The sequence below is a fragment of the Anopheles coustani genome, chromosome 2, assembly GCF_943734705.1.
Source record: "Anopheles coustani chromosome 2, idAnoCousDA_361_x.2, whole genome shotgun sequence".
NCBI lineage: Eukaryota > Metazoa > Arthropoda > Insecta > Diptera > Culicidae > Anopheles > Anopheles coustani.
The window spans coordinates 75,402,885-75,418,067 of record NC_071289.1 but is presented as its reverse complement, the minus strand read 5'-3'; the positions used below and the strand labels follow the sequence as shown (position 1 = coordinate 75,418,067).

At 42.9% G+C, this 15,183-nt stretch overlaps 1 protein-coding gene across 1 annotated transcript; it reads left to right on the top strand.

Moving 5' to 3' along the window:
* The first annotated feature begins 12,173 nt into the window (after nt 1-12,173).
* LOC131266502 (U-scoloptoxin(01)-Er1a) lies at nt 12,174-14,149 on the top strand. Its single transcript, XM_058269051.1, has 3 exons — nt 12,174-12,242; nt 13,748-13,942; nt 14,036-14,149. The coding sequence occupies exons 1-3, from the start codon at nt 12,174-12,176 to the stop codon at nt 14,147-14,149; spliced, it is 378 nt and encodes a 125-aa protein (XP_058125034.1).
* Nucleotides 14,150-15,183: the final 1,034 nt, after the last annotated feature.

Sequence of the window (15,183 nt, the reverse complement as noted above, 5' to 3'; positions counted from 1 at the left end):
CAACGATTTCAATCAGTGTTTCAATTCACAATCATCAAAAAGTAATTCACGCGAAACGGAATTAAATCTAATTTACACGCACGCACACTCGGATGTCAAACAATTCGATTAGCGTTTCGGCTCGGAAAAGGACACACCGTCCGTGCAGCAGTCGGTGCCGATGTGTGGTATGTGCAAGGAAAAGAATTTGAACCAGCCGTGGGGCGCGTGTGTTGGTGATCGATCGCGCGCTTGTTGACCGCGGGGCGAACAGCGACGCTCGTACCAATACGACCGTACATTGTGTCCGCGGGCCAAAAAGAAGCATCAAGATTTCCACCGTCTATTATCTTGCCGTGTAAATCGGCGACATCGTATCGGGAGAACTCGAGACGGCCCAATGAGCAGGCGTGAGAGATGAACGTCATCTCATGGCACCTTGGGTTACGATTATTAATCCGCAAGAACTAGCTTCTTTATTTAAAAAACCAATTGAACCCTTTGCTCCCTAGGGCCAAATTCTGTTGGTACACTTTAGTTCATAATTTAAGGACACGGTGCGTTTCGTACCGACGGTCGATCATCCTTTAGCTTATTTATTTTCTCAGCGAAACGAGGGCAACACCACTACCACCACGAATCCCGACTCACATACCACGATAGCCCGAGGAATAGTTTCGACAGTATTGCACTAACACACCAACACGTTCGTCTCATCTTGACATTTCGCTTCGTTGCACGAAACTGGACGGTGTAATGAAAAATTCAATTAAAACCTTCTTCCCAAGCGACAAGAGTGATGAATTTGACTCGAAACTTTGTGTCTTGCGCTCTAATCAAAGAGCTGCGGGCGAACAGTCGTTCTTATCGCACTTTCACGCGACCACGGTGTGTCACCCGCTGTTAAATCGCTGCGGTGACTCTTCTATAATCACTTTCCTACCACTAGCTGCTGCTGCTAGCTGATTTGCACATCGTGTGCCACACAGTAATAATAAATACGGCGCACGCTTACTTCCGGATCGAGTCGACGGTTCGTAATGATTTTCGTACCGCACACAAAACGGCGGCGAGTCTTCGAACGCCAACGATTTGCTCTCAGTTTCTCCCGCTGCTGCTGCTCTCTCTCTCTTTCTCACAAGGATATTTCGCATCTCGCCCGCAGCAGATTGGAATTGGTTGCTCACTCTGTTCGATAGGTATTTTCTCGCGTTCAAAATCGATTCCTGCCCGTCCGTACCAAGCACCGTAATCGATTCGCGAAAAACGTTACCCCACGAATGCCGCTGTCGCCGACTGGCCAGGTGTCCTTCGGTTCGGCGAAAGGATGGTAGTTGTAAGGATGCACCGCGTTGGGTTCGATAGTATTTTTCTTTACACCACATACATACAGCACCAACCCCTGTACTACATTGCATCGAACGCAAGACAGATGTGAAAGGAAGAAGAAACGACGAACGGGTAGCGCACCAACACATCGACACCGCGCGGCATTTTAAAGGAGCTGACTCACCACACATACACACACTTCTTTCAAGCACACTCCACTCGGTTGCGTCCCTTTTTCTCGTTCGCTGGTGCAGGCAGTGTGCCGTTCCTTTCTTATTTCTGCTTTACGGAAACAAACGATGGTCTTTTATAAACTTGGCAAACGCGATTTTATTTGCTGCACAGATTGAAACCATCAATTAAACTCCATACCGTTCGGATTGCAAAGCGACCTACGTTGACGACGAACGTTGAAAATCGGCACAAAAATGGCGGCGAACCTGCACGGCACGGAAGGCGAACCGTGAATGCGATCTTTGATTCGGCGGCGTCAAACTGTCACAGTTTGTACGAACGGCTGGTTCCCACTTGCCGACGTACGAATCAGCCTTAAATACAGTTGTTTATTTTTAACAAGACAATTTTATTCCAAGTTAATGCCCGGACATACTTTTAGTGTTTTAGGATCCCATTTTTTATCTGCAACCGACCACTTCAAGATAATTTGACGAGATTTACTTCGTACGGGATCAGCCTTCGAGTACCCAACGAACCTTTGACAACTTATTCAGGTAGGTCCGGCTTTGTGTTTATGGACCGCTAGCATCCGTGCAATCTGTCTGTTGTTAATTAGTTTTGCTGTTTTAAATTAGTTGGAAGTTAAAATTTTCATTAGTTCTTGATAGTTTTCGTGCGTAGGAAGTGGAGTATGATCAACATCAGTGGCAACAACGGTGGTATTCTTGATGTTCCAAATAGTGCAACCCGAGTCGATCGGCAAACTCTATGCTGTCGTTTCCAAATAAAACACCGGCTGCGTTGTTTATGTTGGATGTTGAATGTTGAAAACATGGATGAATAGGTCTTTCAGCTAGTAGATGCATAACTCTTTGATGGAATCTTATTGGGTTGGTCATTGAGCCTCTCATTCACCGGTTGCTTCATAGTTCCTTTGCTCCAGCTGGGGATTCGATTTACCCACCACTAGAATGAAGCTGCTGCGCGCCAGTTTGGCAGCAACACAAGCTCCAAAAACCTTGGTCACAACATTAAATAATGGCTAAAATTTGTTAATAACTTTTTAGTACCGCGGCCAATTTTAGCAACAGACCCCTCAAATGAAATGTCTTTTGAAGCAAATAACTTGATACAATAAAGATTCTTCCTCGATTCTTGGTTTTTGAAATAAATTTGTGAATGAGAGGTTCTGTTTAAATAACAAATTTGTTAATAACTTTATGCTCGCTTAACCGATTTGTACAAGTGACTTCTCAAATGAAAAGATTTTTCAGAACACACGCATTTTTGTAGCAAAAGATCATTCCGTTTTTTAAGTGTTTGATAAAATCAATTTTGCGGAAAAGAGACAGAACTCTGTATGGACAAGATAGATAAACCTCGATTAGTAAAAGGCTAAAAATTGCCAATTTTTTGTGTTAACCCCTTTAAGGAAAGGTCTTTTCAAGACGTGCGTTTATGATAAAAAATCGGGAAAACTAGACGTCAAATTTCAGGGAAATGTGAAAAACAAACACCAGTCTAGGAAGGAGGTAGTTAGTGATGGAAAACTGAATCCCTACAAAGATTCGAATCGGATCCTCGAATCCGAATCCCAATCCGTCATGTCATGCGTGCTTACCAAACTTGCCGATTTATCATATCATTTGTTAAGGTAACAATTAGACAATCAATGGTTGAATTGATCCAACGGCTAAATCGATTCTGTGAATCGTCCCCAGGATCATCAGGATCATTATTGGTATCCGCTCCAAGGGGGAGCTGTTTCATTTCAGTTCCGAGGGAACTACCCACCACTCGCCAATTTGCGTCAAAATGAGAGAGAACAGAGAATTGAGAATTCTCTCGCTGAATCACAAAATCTCTCTCTCTCTCGGAGAGAATCGCGAATCGGGAAAATTCAAAAATGGATTATATGAAAATGACATTTTGAACCGGTAGTAAACCACTATGTGGAATTGGCAATGCAGCTTTAATTTCTTCCAAACTGGAAACGATGGATGAGTCTTTACTTCAACAAAGTTGTTGGTTTGCAAAAGACCTTTCGTTTGAGGGGTCTGTCGTAACAATCGGTCCAAAGAATCCAAAGTTATTGGCAAATTGGCTGTTTCGGCCATTTTTCCATACAATATCATTTCGCAAAAACTAAGGAGCCTGGAAAATCTCACTTTTGTTAAAGTGGCGCGCCGTGAAAAGGCCTTTCCTTTAAAGAGTCAATCGTAAAAATCGATTTAATGAATCAAAAGCTATTACCAATTTGGACCAAAATTCTTATTAACAATTCCGGACAACAACTAAAGCTGTGAAATCCGAAGCCGCCTTGTTCAGGGAAATTGTACCTACTATGTGTGGAGAACAAGGATGAACCACGAGTTAGCTGAGCTGTATGGTGGCGATGGTCGGATAAGTGGAGCAGAACCTGCGGAACATCGGATGCGACCGGCGATGGAGAGCTACAGCCATGGATCGAGCTACCTGGAGAACGATTGGTGACCAGGCCATGTCAGCACGACATGCTCAACAATAAGCGGGCGATTAAAGAAGTAGCTTATAAAAACCTGCAAATAATATTTTGTATTAATTTCTTTCGTCAAGACTGCAATCAAAGTTAATGATTTAAACACCGGTCAACTACAACTTTACCACTGTTCGGAAAAACATTTATTTCCCTGGTAGAACCAGTGTGCTGCAATATTTAATTTCAGTGTAGTACACTTTAACAATAGCGCTGCAACGATCTGCCTTCAATATGCATACAATCGAGGCCAGATTGAGATTTTGCCGCATCTTTACGATCTATAGATTCGGGTAAAAGGTGTTAAAACCCATCGCAACAGTAAGTGCCTGCCAGTTTAGTGCTATCGATCGCTGATAATCTTTCCGCGCTCGGCCAACCCTTCTTGCGAGGAAACGTCTAGCATTTGCATACCGATGCTGTCCAAATCCTCCTCCTACTACAACAGACTCGGTTCGTCCGGGTCTGGGAGCATAGGGCGACCGTAAATCACCCGCCAGGCGCCCTGCCATGGAATGACACTTCCATTGTGGCAAATTGTTGTCCGTGCCTGGGCCAGATTGTTTTACGACGCGGTTGCGCGGTGATCGCGTTATAGAGCACCAGTTCAAAATTCTCACACCCCACACCCCGGTGGAGCACGGTGGCCCGATCACGTGGTGGTGCGAGATGGCAGTGAGCGAGATAATTTCAATTACTAGCAGGCGATAGTGAACATGCCAAGAATGAGCTGCCGGTGCAGTTATGATTTGTTTCCCGACGGTGGCACTTAATTTCCTTTCGTGAGCTTCGTTGTTTTTTTCCGGCGATCTCGGTTTCGGGGAGGGTTGTTGATGAAAGTCTTGGCTGACCTTGACAGGCCCTGGGAAGCTTCTCTCATTCAGTCGCTCTTTATTCCGTTCCTCCGTTTTGCGCTACATGTTTTAACAAATGATGAAAGATTATGTTGCGATGCAAGATATGTGAACCTTAAGCTTTACTGCTTCTCTATCTTTTCAACTTAAGATACGCAATTCCATTCGGAATGATTTATTGCAGTATATTTTAATTAAAATTATCTTTTTAAACAATTCGTTCGGGGGTGAAACAATGATAAACTAAAGAACCACGAAGTTACCACAAAGATGTGCTTTTCTACCATTCAGTTTCGTTGTTTTGGCACTTCAAGTCTCACTACACTTTGACACACTGTTTTCGCATTCATAGCAAGTGTTTTTCTTCTCTTGATCCCGACGTGTCGTCTTGAACAAGACGTGTAAACGTTTGTTTTCCCTTAAAACATTGTCCGATCGAACGCGCTCGATAGACGACGAACCTCCGGCGTTCGATACGGTGCTTTCCTTCTTACGGCGGGAAGCGAGGAACTTGCGTGGCATGGTTATGGGGCTGTACCCAATTCACTTGAGATTGCTTTGCTATTGCCTCATGGCCGGCTGTACTGCTGGGAAAACAAACGCCCTTGCCCGGCGTGCAGTCGAGTTCGATCGAAATGGTAACAAAAGGAACATGAAAAATGGACCCCACCGTTGCATCACGTTCAGTTGCGGGACAATTTGTTTTTTTGGACAAATTTCTGAAGCACCTGTGCGGGCAGATTGTGACTGTGATGTAGCGTAGGATAATATTTTTTACAGCATCGAAGGGCTGGTTAGAAGTAACGAGCATGCAACGGTCATTAGAAGCTGGTTTTGGGCATAAAAAACGTTTCAAAAAACATAGGTGAAGAAATAATGACAAATGAAGTACTTCGGTAATGAAGTTACTATTGATAATTAATAAAGTAATTGACGGTCAAAACAGATAAAACTCGAATATTACTCTCCTGGGGATGATTTTTGGGATGAGGATAGGTCTTTGGGAAGACATTTTTAGGTGATCTTTCTACATTTTTTTAGAGTATTAGAATTTTGACACCAATTTCATGAGTTGATTCAGCAGTACGTTTGATTTAGGTTTATGTTTTTTTATATCTATGTACCTTGCATGAATCTTCATGAAAAATTATCAAGTTTACAAAAGTTTTTCTAAAGCACCGAAGGATCGTACTATTTTACATCCTTCTCTCGTGGTATTCTTTCGTTTAGTTTGTAACCGAACATTCATTTATTTGTTTACAATGAATAATGAAAAATTTGAAAATCGTTGTCATTGTATCAAACTGTTTGATTCAATTGCATTTAGAATACAAAAACCTCTTTTAATTTTTCTTATACTTGAAGTCACATAAGTTTAATTATTGCTGTGAATAAGTAATTGCCGAAAATTAATAAATACCCTCATCCGAAATGCTACCTTCTACGCAAGAAATGCAAACATCACCAAAGTCAACCAACCTCTCAATTTTGCTTCGACCGCATCACGGACGCGAGATGATGTATCAATTAGCAACTGCATAGATGCATCGTTTCCTCCTTCCGTTTCCCGAAACATCAGATAAAGTGTAGTGTTAATGTCCAACACACGGCACATAAAGCATCGCTTTCATCTCGAACACCCCACCTCCGGGCCGGGCGCAACGACAAGGGCGGTAGGGCATGAAAAGGTTAATAACTGCCAGTGCTTTGACCAAACCCCGCTCTCCCGCTAGCTGGGAAGAATTATGCTGCGCGTGTAAATATTATAATGGCGCTAACGCTACGACATTCGCTACGCAAACGAACCGCGACCAGTTTCAGCGAGGGGGAGGGGCCACCGTGGGTGACTTACCACCAGTGGGTTTTCTTGCCTTCCGCTGGCGACCGAAGGAATGCTGCATGCGCACGGAAGTGGCTGGTGTTGCGTAGGCTACTCATTGTTATCAGCGCAAATGCTAAGAAGATAGACAAAAAACACACCTCGGAGGGCGATTCGCGTCGTTTGTTGATTTATTAATTGCTGTGAAATCATGAAAAGCCGTGCCGGTGAAGGCGGTTTGTTGCTGGCTTAGGGACGGTTTTGGTGAACGACCTTAAGACGCCGACGGGGGGTTCTCTTTTCCATCGAGTGGCTAAGGGCTGCTAAAGCAAGCAAATCGGCTAGCATTTTTCATGACACTGTTAACTGAAAGCAACTAGTGTTTAACCAACGAAAATAAAAATTTATCATAATTTATTGTACTTTGCCAGGTGTAGTTGCTTCCTCATTTTGAATTCAGTGTTTAAATTCATCCACATGTGTAGGTATTGTTTTATGCATAGTAACAGCTTCGACAAGAATCATTACTCGTTTCAGCAGTTACTCGCCGTTGGGCACCGGTTCAACCATCTGGATCGCACCTTCGACTTCTTCGAGACCAACAAAGAATTAAATCTGCTGCATCGGACAAAGTACACCGACTGCAAACAATAGCATCTTTCGCGAATGCCGCTTACAACTGGAATTGCAACAAATTTGCCATTTTGGTTTTCTTCACGATTTTGTGACCGCGCGTACATCAATTGGACCAACTTGTTTTGAGGGCTACGACAAACGACAGGTGGTGATGAAAGCTCCACTCCTTCTGAACGGTCGTTTAGTTCGTTGTTTGGTTTCATGGTTGGTTTTCTTTTTTCCCCCCTGAAATTTCGGGTAATTTTTTCCCCAATGTTTTATTATGACAATGACCAACATGTAAAAATTAAAAACAAAAAAATAAATTAAATTGCGATGAAGAAAAACTTCGCACAGAAATGCGCACACCGGGTGCCACCGTTGAGCCAAAAACCTACCGCCACCATCGTCGAGGCCAATCGATCGATGTAACCTGCGTTTAGTGTATACCGGAATGCGTAGAGTGTGGTCGCGCGATTGGGTAATGGGGCGCGATGATGGGTTTAACAATGGGTAAAAACAAATTCATGCCAATGAATTGGCCTGGGTTGATTGAAATAAACGACGGGTCTCGCCGTACGTAACCATGCGGCAGGATTTATTCACGCTCATCTCGAATGTTGGTAGGGAAAAGAAAACGAACGCGAACAGAAACGCCTGGGAAGAGTGCGTCCCCGGATTTAAATGTGTGGCCTTAGTACACGTTAAATCGATCGGTGGAATGGCTTGAGAAGGTTTAACAACACTTAATTGAATGTACATGAAAGATTAAGTGTCCATCAATGCCATCTTTCCAGCTATTTTAAAGTTGCAGAACGTATGAAATAATGCTTTTTATTATAGTCAAACAACTAGAAACACTATACCAACATATTGATAATATTTAAAATGTTTGTTTCCACGAAAACGAAGAACTAATCAAGATTTTGTAAGTTAAAGTGTAAATATACGTAATGTATGTCTTGAACATTTAAATAATCCATAACCCAAAGAATGAAGCAAATTAAAAAACCTAACGTTTTCCCCATTGAAAAATAGATAAAAAATGATTGTACCTATCAGATAGTGCAAAATTGTCTACATGAATTATCCTCATCGCGTTGCTATGTTTTCTGTTTTATTTTTTATGAAGCGTTTATAATGAGGCATCAGTGTTTAATAATAATTATTAAATTTGTATTAAATGCCTCACCACGAAACATATGATTAAACTTAGCAAGAAACAAAGGATGAACCATTTTTCAAGTAAAACATTCATTTGAACGAAATGAAAAGAAATACTTAACACCCCAATTGACACCCAAAACATTGCTGAATCAACGGACTATCTTATGTGAAAGGCGTCAGACCATAACCGATGGAGCAAGACACCATTCTCAGTCTTTTGAGAACATCTTCCTCACGATGTAGAGCAACGGCGCATCAACAACTCCGACTGGATGGAGAAGCGCGCGGAAAACCCGATAGATTTCGCAAAACACTCTGACGCACGTGGAAAAACAAAGCACTCGGAATGCGCCCGGCCATAAAAACGGTAAAACTCACCTAGACACACGGAAAACGCGTCATCCTTCCATTGTCCACCGTTCAAGACCGCATGGCGTAGTGGACAGTTCCCAAGTTGGCAATAGAATACTCTGGCTGCCAGTGGTGGACAGTTGCTTTCGGATGCACTTTCCGAGCAGTGGCCGCGCCTTTCGCAACCGGATGGTCCACTCGACGATTGACTCGAGTTTGACCGAGGCTCGTGGCGGTTCTTTTTCCGAGCATGGCGAACCGTGGCGAACGCCGTTGTGCTCGTCCTCATCGGGGAGCTTAGCAGACTTATGTGCGAACAATTGGTTTCACCCGCTTGGCGATTCGGTTTGCGGTTGGTACATTGCACTTAAAATGCGTATCCGTTCGATCGTTCTTTCCTCAAAACCCCCCGTTCGTTCAACATTGAGCAAGCCGTATAGACGTTCCCGGTGGCTGCGACATAAGTTTGACATTTTGACCGAATCCTATCAGACTACCCTCTACATACGGGAGACTCAACGTTGGCCACCGGATGGCTCAATCGAACGCTAGTGAAAGGTCAGGTTTCACGCGCCTCCAGTCGTGTGCTTTTCGTTGACGGGATGACGCACTTATTGCTTTTTCTCACAGGCAGGCTCACAGGCTCGCAATAAAACGTCGACTATTCTTCAATCACCACCGTCGAGGTCGGAAGAATTAGCGCTCTTGTGGGTCAACAATTGAGAGCGTATCATTAGACAAGCGCGACTTCCCCGACCGCCGACCGGGGCGTCGATTCTCCACCTCGATAGTAGTGATTACCATGGTGGTGTATCTTGGCCTTATGTCGTCCCTTCGAAACGACGGTGTGTCTGCGTTATGGGAAATTGATATATAAAAGGCTCCCTTTGCTCTGGCCCGTCTGAAACTTGATCCGTGTGCAATAAATCGAATATTTCCACCGGTGTATACCGAGGTGGAATTATGCGGAGAGTATTATGATTTATGGAGGTAGCATCATCGAGTGGAAGGACAATGGTAGGCGGTAAGACGATTACTGGTTTACCATTGATTTGGTGTGGACTTGGCATCAATAAAATGTGAGGCAATTGAGTGCGATCAGCAGAAGTGAACTACGTGAACTTGACTGAATTAAACAAGGAAGAGCATAAGCATAACAAGCTAATGGCTTATTAAAAATAAGGAACAACTGAACTACTCCATGCTTTAAAACATTCATTTAATATGATGTTGTCAAGGATGTTTTTAAAGGAGGGGTAAAATATGTCTTGACAATGTCATTCATTTTTCGAAAACAAAACATCATGTTTTCGTTTCAAATAACCCTTTACTAGTGTTGACAAATTAGGCAAATTGGTAAAAAATTTTGGTTAGATAAGTTGTTAATTATCCAACGTGTCAGTTGTTGGTTATTCAATATTTTAGCATTGAATTTATCTAATTGATTAAAGGGTTTATATTGGACATTTTTATTTTGCATATACTTCTCGGTTATTCAAATGATATTTTCTTATAAAAAATAATTGGAATGACATTGAATTTTAGTAGATTGAAAGCTCTGTTAAAGTTCAACCAACCACCTTTTGTGTCGTGTTTTCTATTAAGACGCCGAACGCTCTCACAGAAATACGTCGAAAACGCAGCGCAAATTAATCTTTTCGAACATTCAGTGCACCAACGCTCATTATATTGCTCGATAAACGATTTCACTATCATTTTTCATACACCCCATGCAGACACTATCTGATCGTTCATGTGACCAAACCAACGCCGAACCGGCACACGCGTAATGGGTTTCTCATGACTTTGAAACGCACAAAAAATGCTCCCAATATGCTGCCCCCGGAAGTGGGGTACCAATTCAGAGCCAGCCAAGGGTTAGCAAGCCAACGCGCGCATAGGGAAATCAATTAGGCGGGTCACGCGTGGAAAGGAAATGTGGAAAAGTTCTGCCACACAAACGGTCTGCTCATGCGGAGCTAAAGTTCACACATTGGACCGTACGCGCATGGCTTCGACGATAATTATCTAATTATCCCCTTCATTCGCAACCCTTCTCCACCCCCGGAGCAATGGAAAACGTTCACAGATATGTCCGAGATATGTCCGACACGGTGAGATACGGGGTTTGGATTTCTTCTCACTCCTACTCCACCCGAATTCTGACGGAAATGTTTGAGTGATGGAGAAAAGCAAATAATGAAAAAAAGAACATTTCCACTTCTTGGCGCAAAACTTTTCCACTAGTACTACGTTCCGAGACAAGGGAGACAACACCCGCCACCCACCCAGCTGCGGTGCTGCGATGTTTACACATAACACAATCGACACGGCCTCAGTGCGTCCCCACGCTGTTTCTGTCGGTGGGGTTGGAGATGGGAGTCTGTATAAAACGATGCTCTGGTAGACTGGAGTTTTCATTTGATTCGTTTCTCTCGATCCAAGCGCGTGTGGTGTTTACTCTCGGTGGAGCTGAAGGTTTGGATGGACAGTTTTCGGAGTGGAAGCAGAAGTGGATAAAAAAAGGATATAATAAAGCCCATCCGAGTGAAAACAAAGTGACATAAGTGACCGCTTGAAAGGAGGTGCCAAGATCTAATGTGTAGTGATATCGAAATAATTTCATCTGAAACATAAAAGTTTACTCTATTAACAAAACAAAAAGTGCATCTCACGGAAGTGCAAACGAGCCAAGAAGAAAAAGGCCCCTAACGAATCCGCTGAAGATCGACCCTCGCTAACCCGCAGCTCGTTCGCTGCCGATGGGTCTTAATTATTAAAACCGTTTTACATCCGCACACGAACTTCATCAACAACGGGGCACGAAGCCGCGTCTGGGTTGATTGGTGGAAAAACAAAATTAAACACCGCATCCCGCGTGAATGTGTAATGTTGGCGCTCGGGTATAGTTATTGCATAAATTGGGAAAATATAAACGAACGCTGCATAGCATAACAGCAGATCCGACGCAGATCAGAGGAGGTTTTACGAAGTAGCGGAGGTAAAACAGTGCAGCATTTGCGAGACGAATTGTTTGCATTTTCCGCTGCCTCTTCACCTGAAGAAAGCGAAAACGTGCGGTGGGAAAGAAGAAAACGAGAGGATATAAATTAAATACAGAAACAAAAAAACACGACGACATCACACGCTGAACTAATCAAAACAAACAAAATACGCATCCATTGTGTGCTGCGGGAGTTTTGGTAGCCTTTTCCGCTTTTGGTAGCGTCCGTTCTCCGCGTGATCGAATACATCTTCACTTACGCTACCGACGGAAAACGGTAGCGCGTGACTCGAAACGAAAGACTTGAACGAGCGGACAAGCGACGAACCAGGCGAAATGGTTGGCAGCAGCAGCAACAGCAACATGTGGAAGTACATGTTCCTGACGGTGGCGTTTGCTGTTTTCCTGTATAATAATCATCAAACTTATGGCGTGAGTATAGTCACAAATAGATGCTTTGGTGTTGGAAACATCAATTCATTGGAATGATAAAGGGATTAAAAAGAATAGATACATCTTCTTTTTGGCATAATTTTATTCAGTAGCTCATACTAACCATATTCCAAACATGCTTTGTTATGCTTTGACATAGGGGAAAAAACAATAGCTCACAACTGCCCAAACCGTCCAAGACGGTAAACAAATCCTCAACAATTTCCATAACAATTCCAAGCCTGATTACAATTTATGACACTCGTCGCGTCCGTCCACCTTTTTTCACGGCTAACGATACTAATTTGATTCAAAGTATGGAACCGAAATTTACGCCAGATGGGCTTTTTGATGCCTAACCTCGACCCGAGCGGTACACAATGGTTCATATCTTTTTACGAGCGTTTACGAGCGTGTTACATTAATTATTTTCGCACCAGGGGATCAACCAATCCCTGGGTGTGTGGAAAAATTCGGTGGCGACGCAAAAGTTCAAACAAACTAACCCACTGCAGGTCCGACGAAATAATTAAAACAAACCCAACAAGGCGGGTTTGTGGCGAGTGATTTTAAAACAATTAATCTCATCTCAATTGCGTTCATCCGCCAGCCCAAATCTCAACACGGCTTGGGCTTGATGGGAACGTGGCGCCATGCCCGATTTTGGATCAAGTTCAGACTAATTCAGACGGCCTTTACACTGCTCACGTTTGCATCTTGTCTGGAGTGTCACAGAGGCTGACAAGCGCGGGAAACTTAACCAGCTGAGGAAGGCAATTATTGCTTTCCGACATTTCGATCCCACTGGCAGATGAGCCCTCAAACCGAACCAACCCTCCGCCTTGAGAGGGAATGCTGGTTCACGTTTTCCCTTCGTTCCTGCGATGACATAATCTGCTTTGCAATATGTTTGACTTTCGTTTTTCTTCTCACTGCAAAAATGGAGCACTGTGGAGCACTTCTTCGGGAGAGGCGCCTTCGTTTTCGTGCAGCTATTTGTTTGCGCTTACAAAGACACTGTTTAGCCTGTGGGCCGCAGGAGAAAAGCGGGAGAAAATCGACGTTTCAAAACCTTTGCCAAAGCAAACCGGTGAAGATGATCTGTTTTAGAAGCAACTGAACGATTGTCTCAATCGGGCCCGTTGGCGATGGGAAAATATCGAAAATCGATCGATGATGTGCCGCGGGAGATGAATGAAGAAGAAAACGGGAAGTTATGGAATGCAAAAGGAGGCATATAATTGAGCTTGATTGTAATTTGATTGGCGATGATGAAAAATTACTCTCACGTCGATTGAATAATTGATCGATTGCCGAAACATGGTGGAACATTACCCGGAACGGGACGGGATCGATTTGGGTTGTGCATGTTTGGCGTAACGGCGTTGTGCATTTCATAATTCATACATCTTTTCTCGTTTTGTTGTTTTCTTTCTTTTTATGTTCCCTTTTTCCACCCACACAAACACACTTGCGCACGTGCGACGAACCGGATGGACTGGCAGCAAATCTTTGGCTATGAGCCGAACATCGACTACCCGGCGTTTGACAAGATCCCTTCCGGATTGACCTTCCGGTGTGCGGATCGGCAGCCCGGGTACTACGCGGACGTCGAAACGCGATGCCAAGTGTGGCACTGGTGTCTGCCCACCGGCTACATGTTTTCCTTCCTCTGCCCCAACGGAACCGTGTTCAATCAAGTATCCTTCAATCCTCGCATTTGAGTTTCGGTACTCGCTCTTCTTCACCACCAAATGACGCACTTTTTCCCTCCGTTTCTCTTTCTTCTCCAGGCGTACCGTGTGTGTGACTGGTGGACCAACGTGAACTGCCAAGGGTCGGAGGACATGTACAGTATCAACGACGATCTGTATCGGGACGTGGAAGGAAATCTTATCGTCGGCTAGACGAAGAGAGTTAGCGATCCTATTAGGGTAAACGATGTGTGTCGATGGGTCTGATGCAGCAGTCCAAATCGCTTAACTTGAAGCAAAGTGAGATTCCTGTTTTTTGTTTTACTTTTGTAAATATAATTTATACTTAATCCGAATGAGAAAAATGAATAAAATATTCTGATTGAAAGTAGGGTGGATCTTATCTGACAAGTGAAATAAATATAGCCGAAATAAAATAGAGAAAAGTACCAATTTTGATTTCCTCGAAAGAAATCGTTGCACTCATTGTATCGATCATAGGATAAACTTGGCATTGTAATGTAGAGTAGCTATCTAAGCATGCACTAAAAATCATATTTCATTTAGGTTCATTTCATGTCTTCACAAAAAATTATAAATTTCCGAACACACTTTTTATCACATTTATTTTTATTATAAACATTAAACTTTTTTCACAGTTTAAGTACGAAAACGTGAAGGTTTCAAATGCTCTCCTGTAGAGAAAAGTAATATCAAGTTTTTCTTGTAATGTACACGTAACAAACAATTTTATTGCTGTTTTGAGCACAATACATTTTTCCCAGATTCCTGAATTAAAATATATTTAAAGGTAGTGCATGTCATGATCACAAATCAACGGAAAATAATGTCAGTTTCTTAAAAGTTTTAACGTAATTTACCGTCTTTTATTAAAACCCAAACATGGCTGATGATTTAAAAGTTGACTTTTCAGACGTTTCAAAGGTGCATACATAATATTGTTGAGTGCTATATATACCTTGCGCTGGAGTTTTTATCAATCCATGGTGGGTGAAACGAAGCAAACCACGATTTTAAAGGTTGGACAACCATAGCTTTCGATGTCTCTTTATCTTGATCAGGCCAGGTCCAAAAATGTTCCTACATTGACAGTTTTACTGTTCGAAACGTCTCTGATTATATGTAAAAGTGTCCTTAAAATTCGCAATGAAATTTATTCAGAAACATGAATTTATATGAAATCGAATTGGTTTGATGAAATGAATCATTTCCAAAAGTTTCTCTCA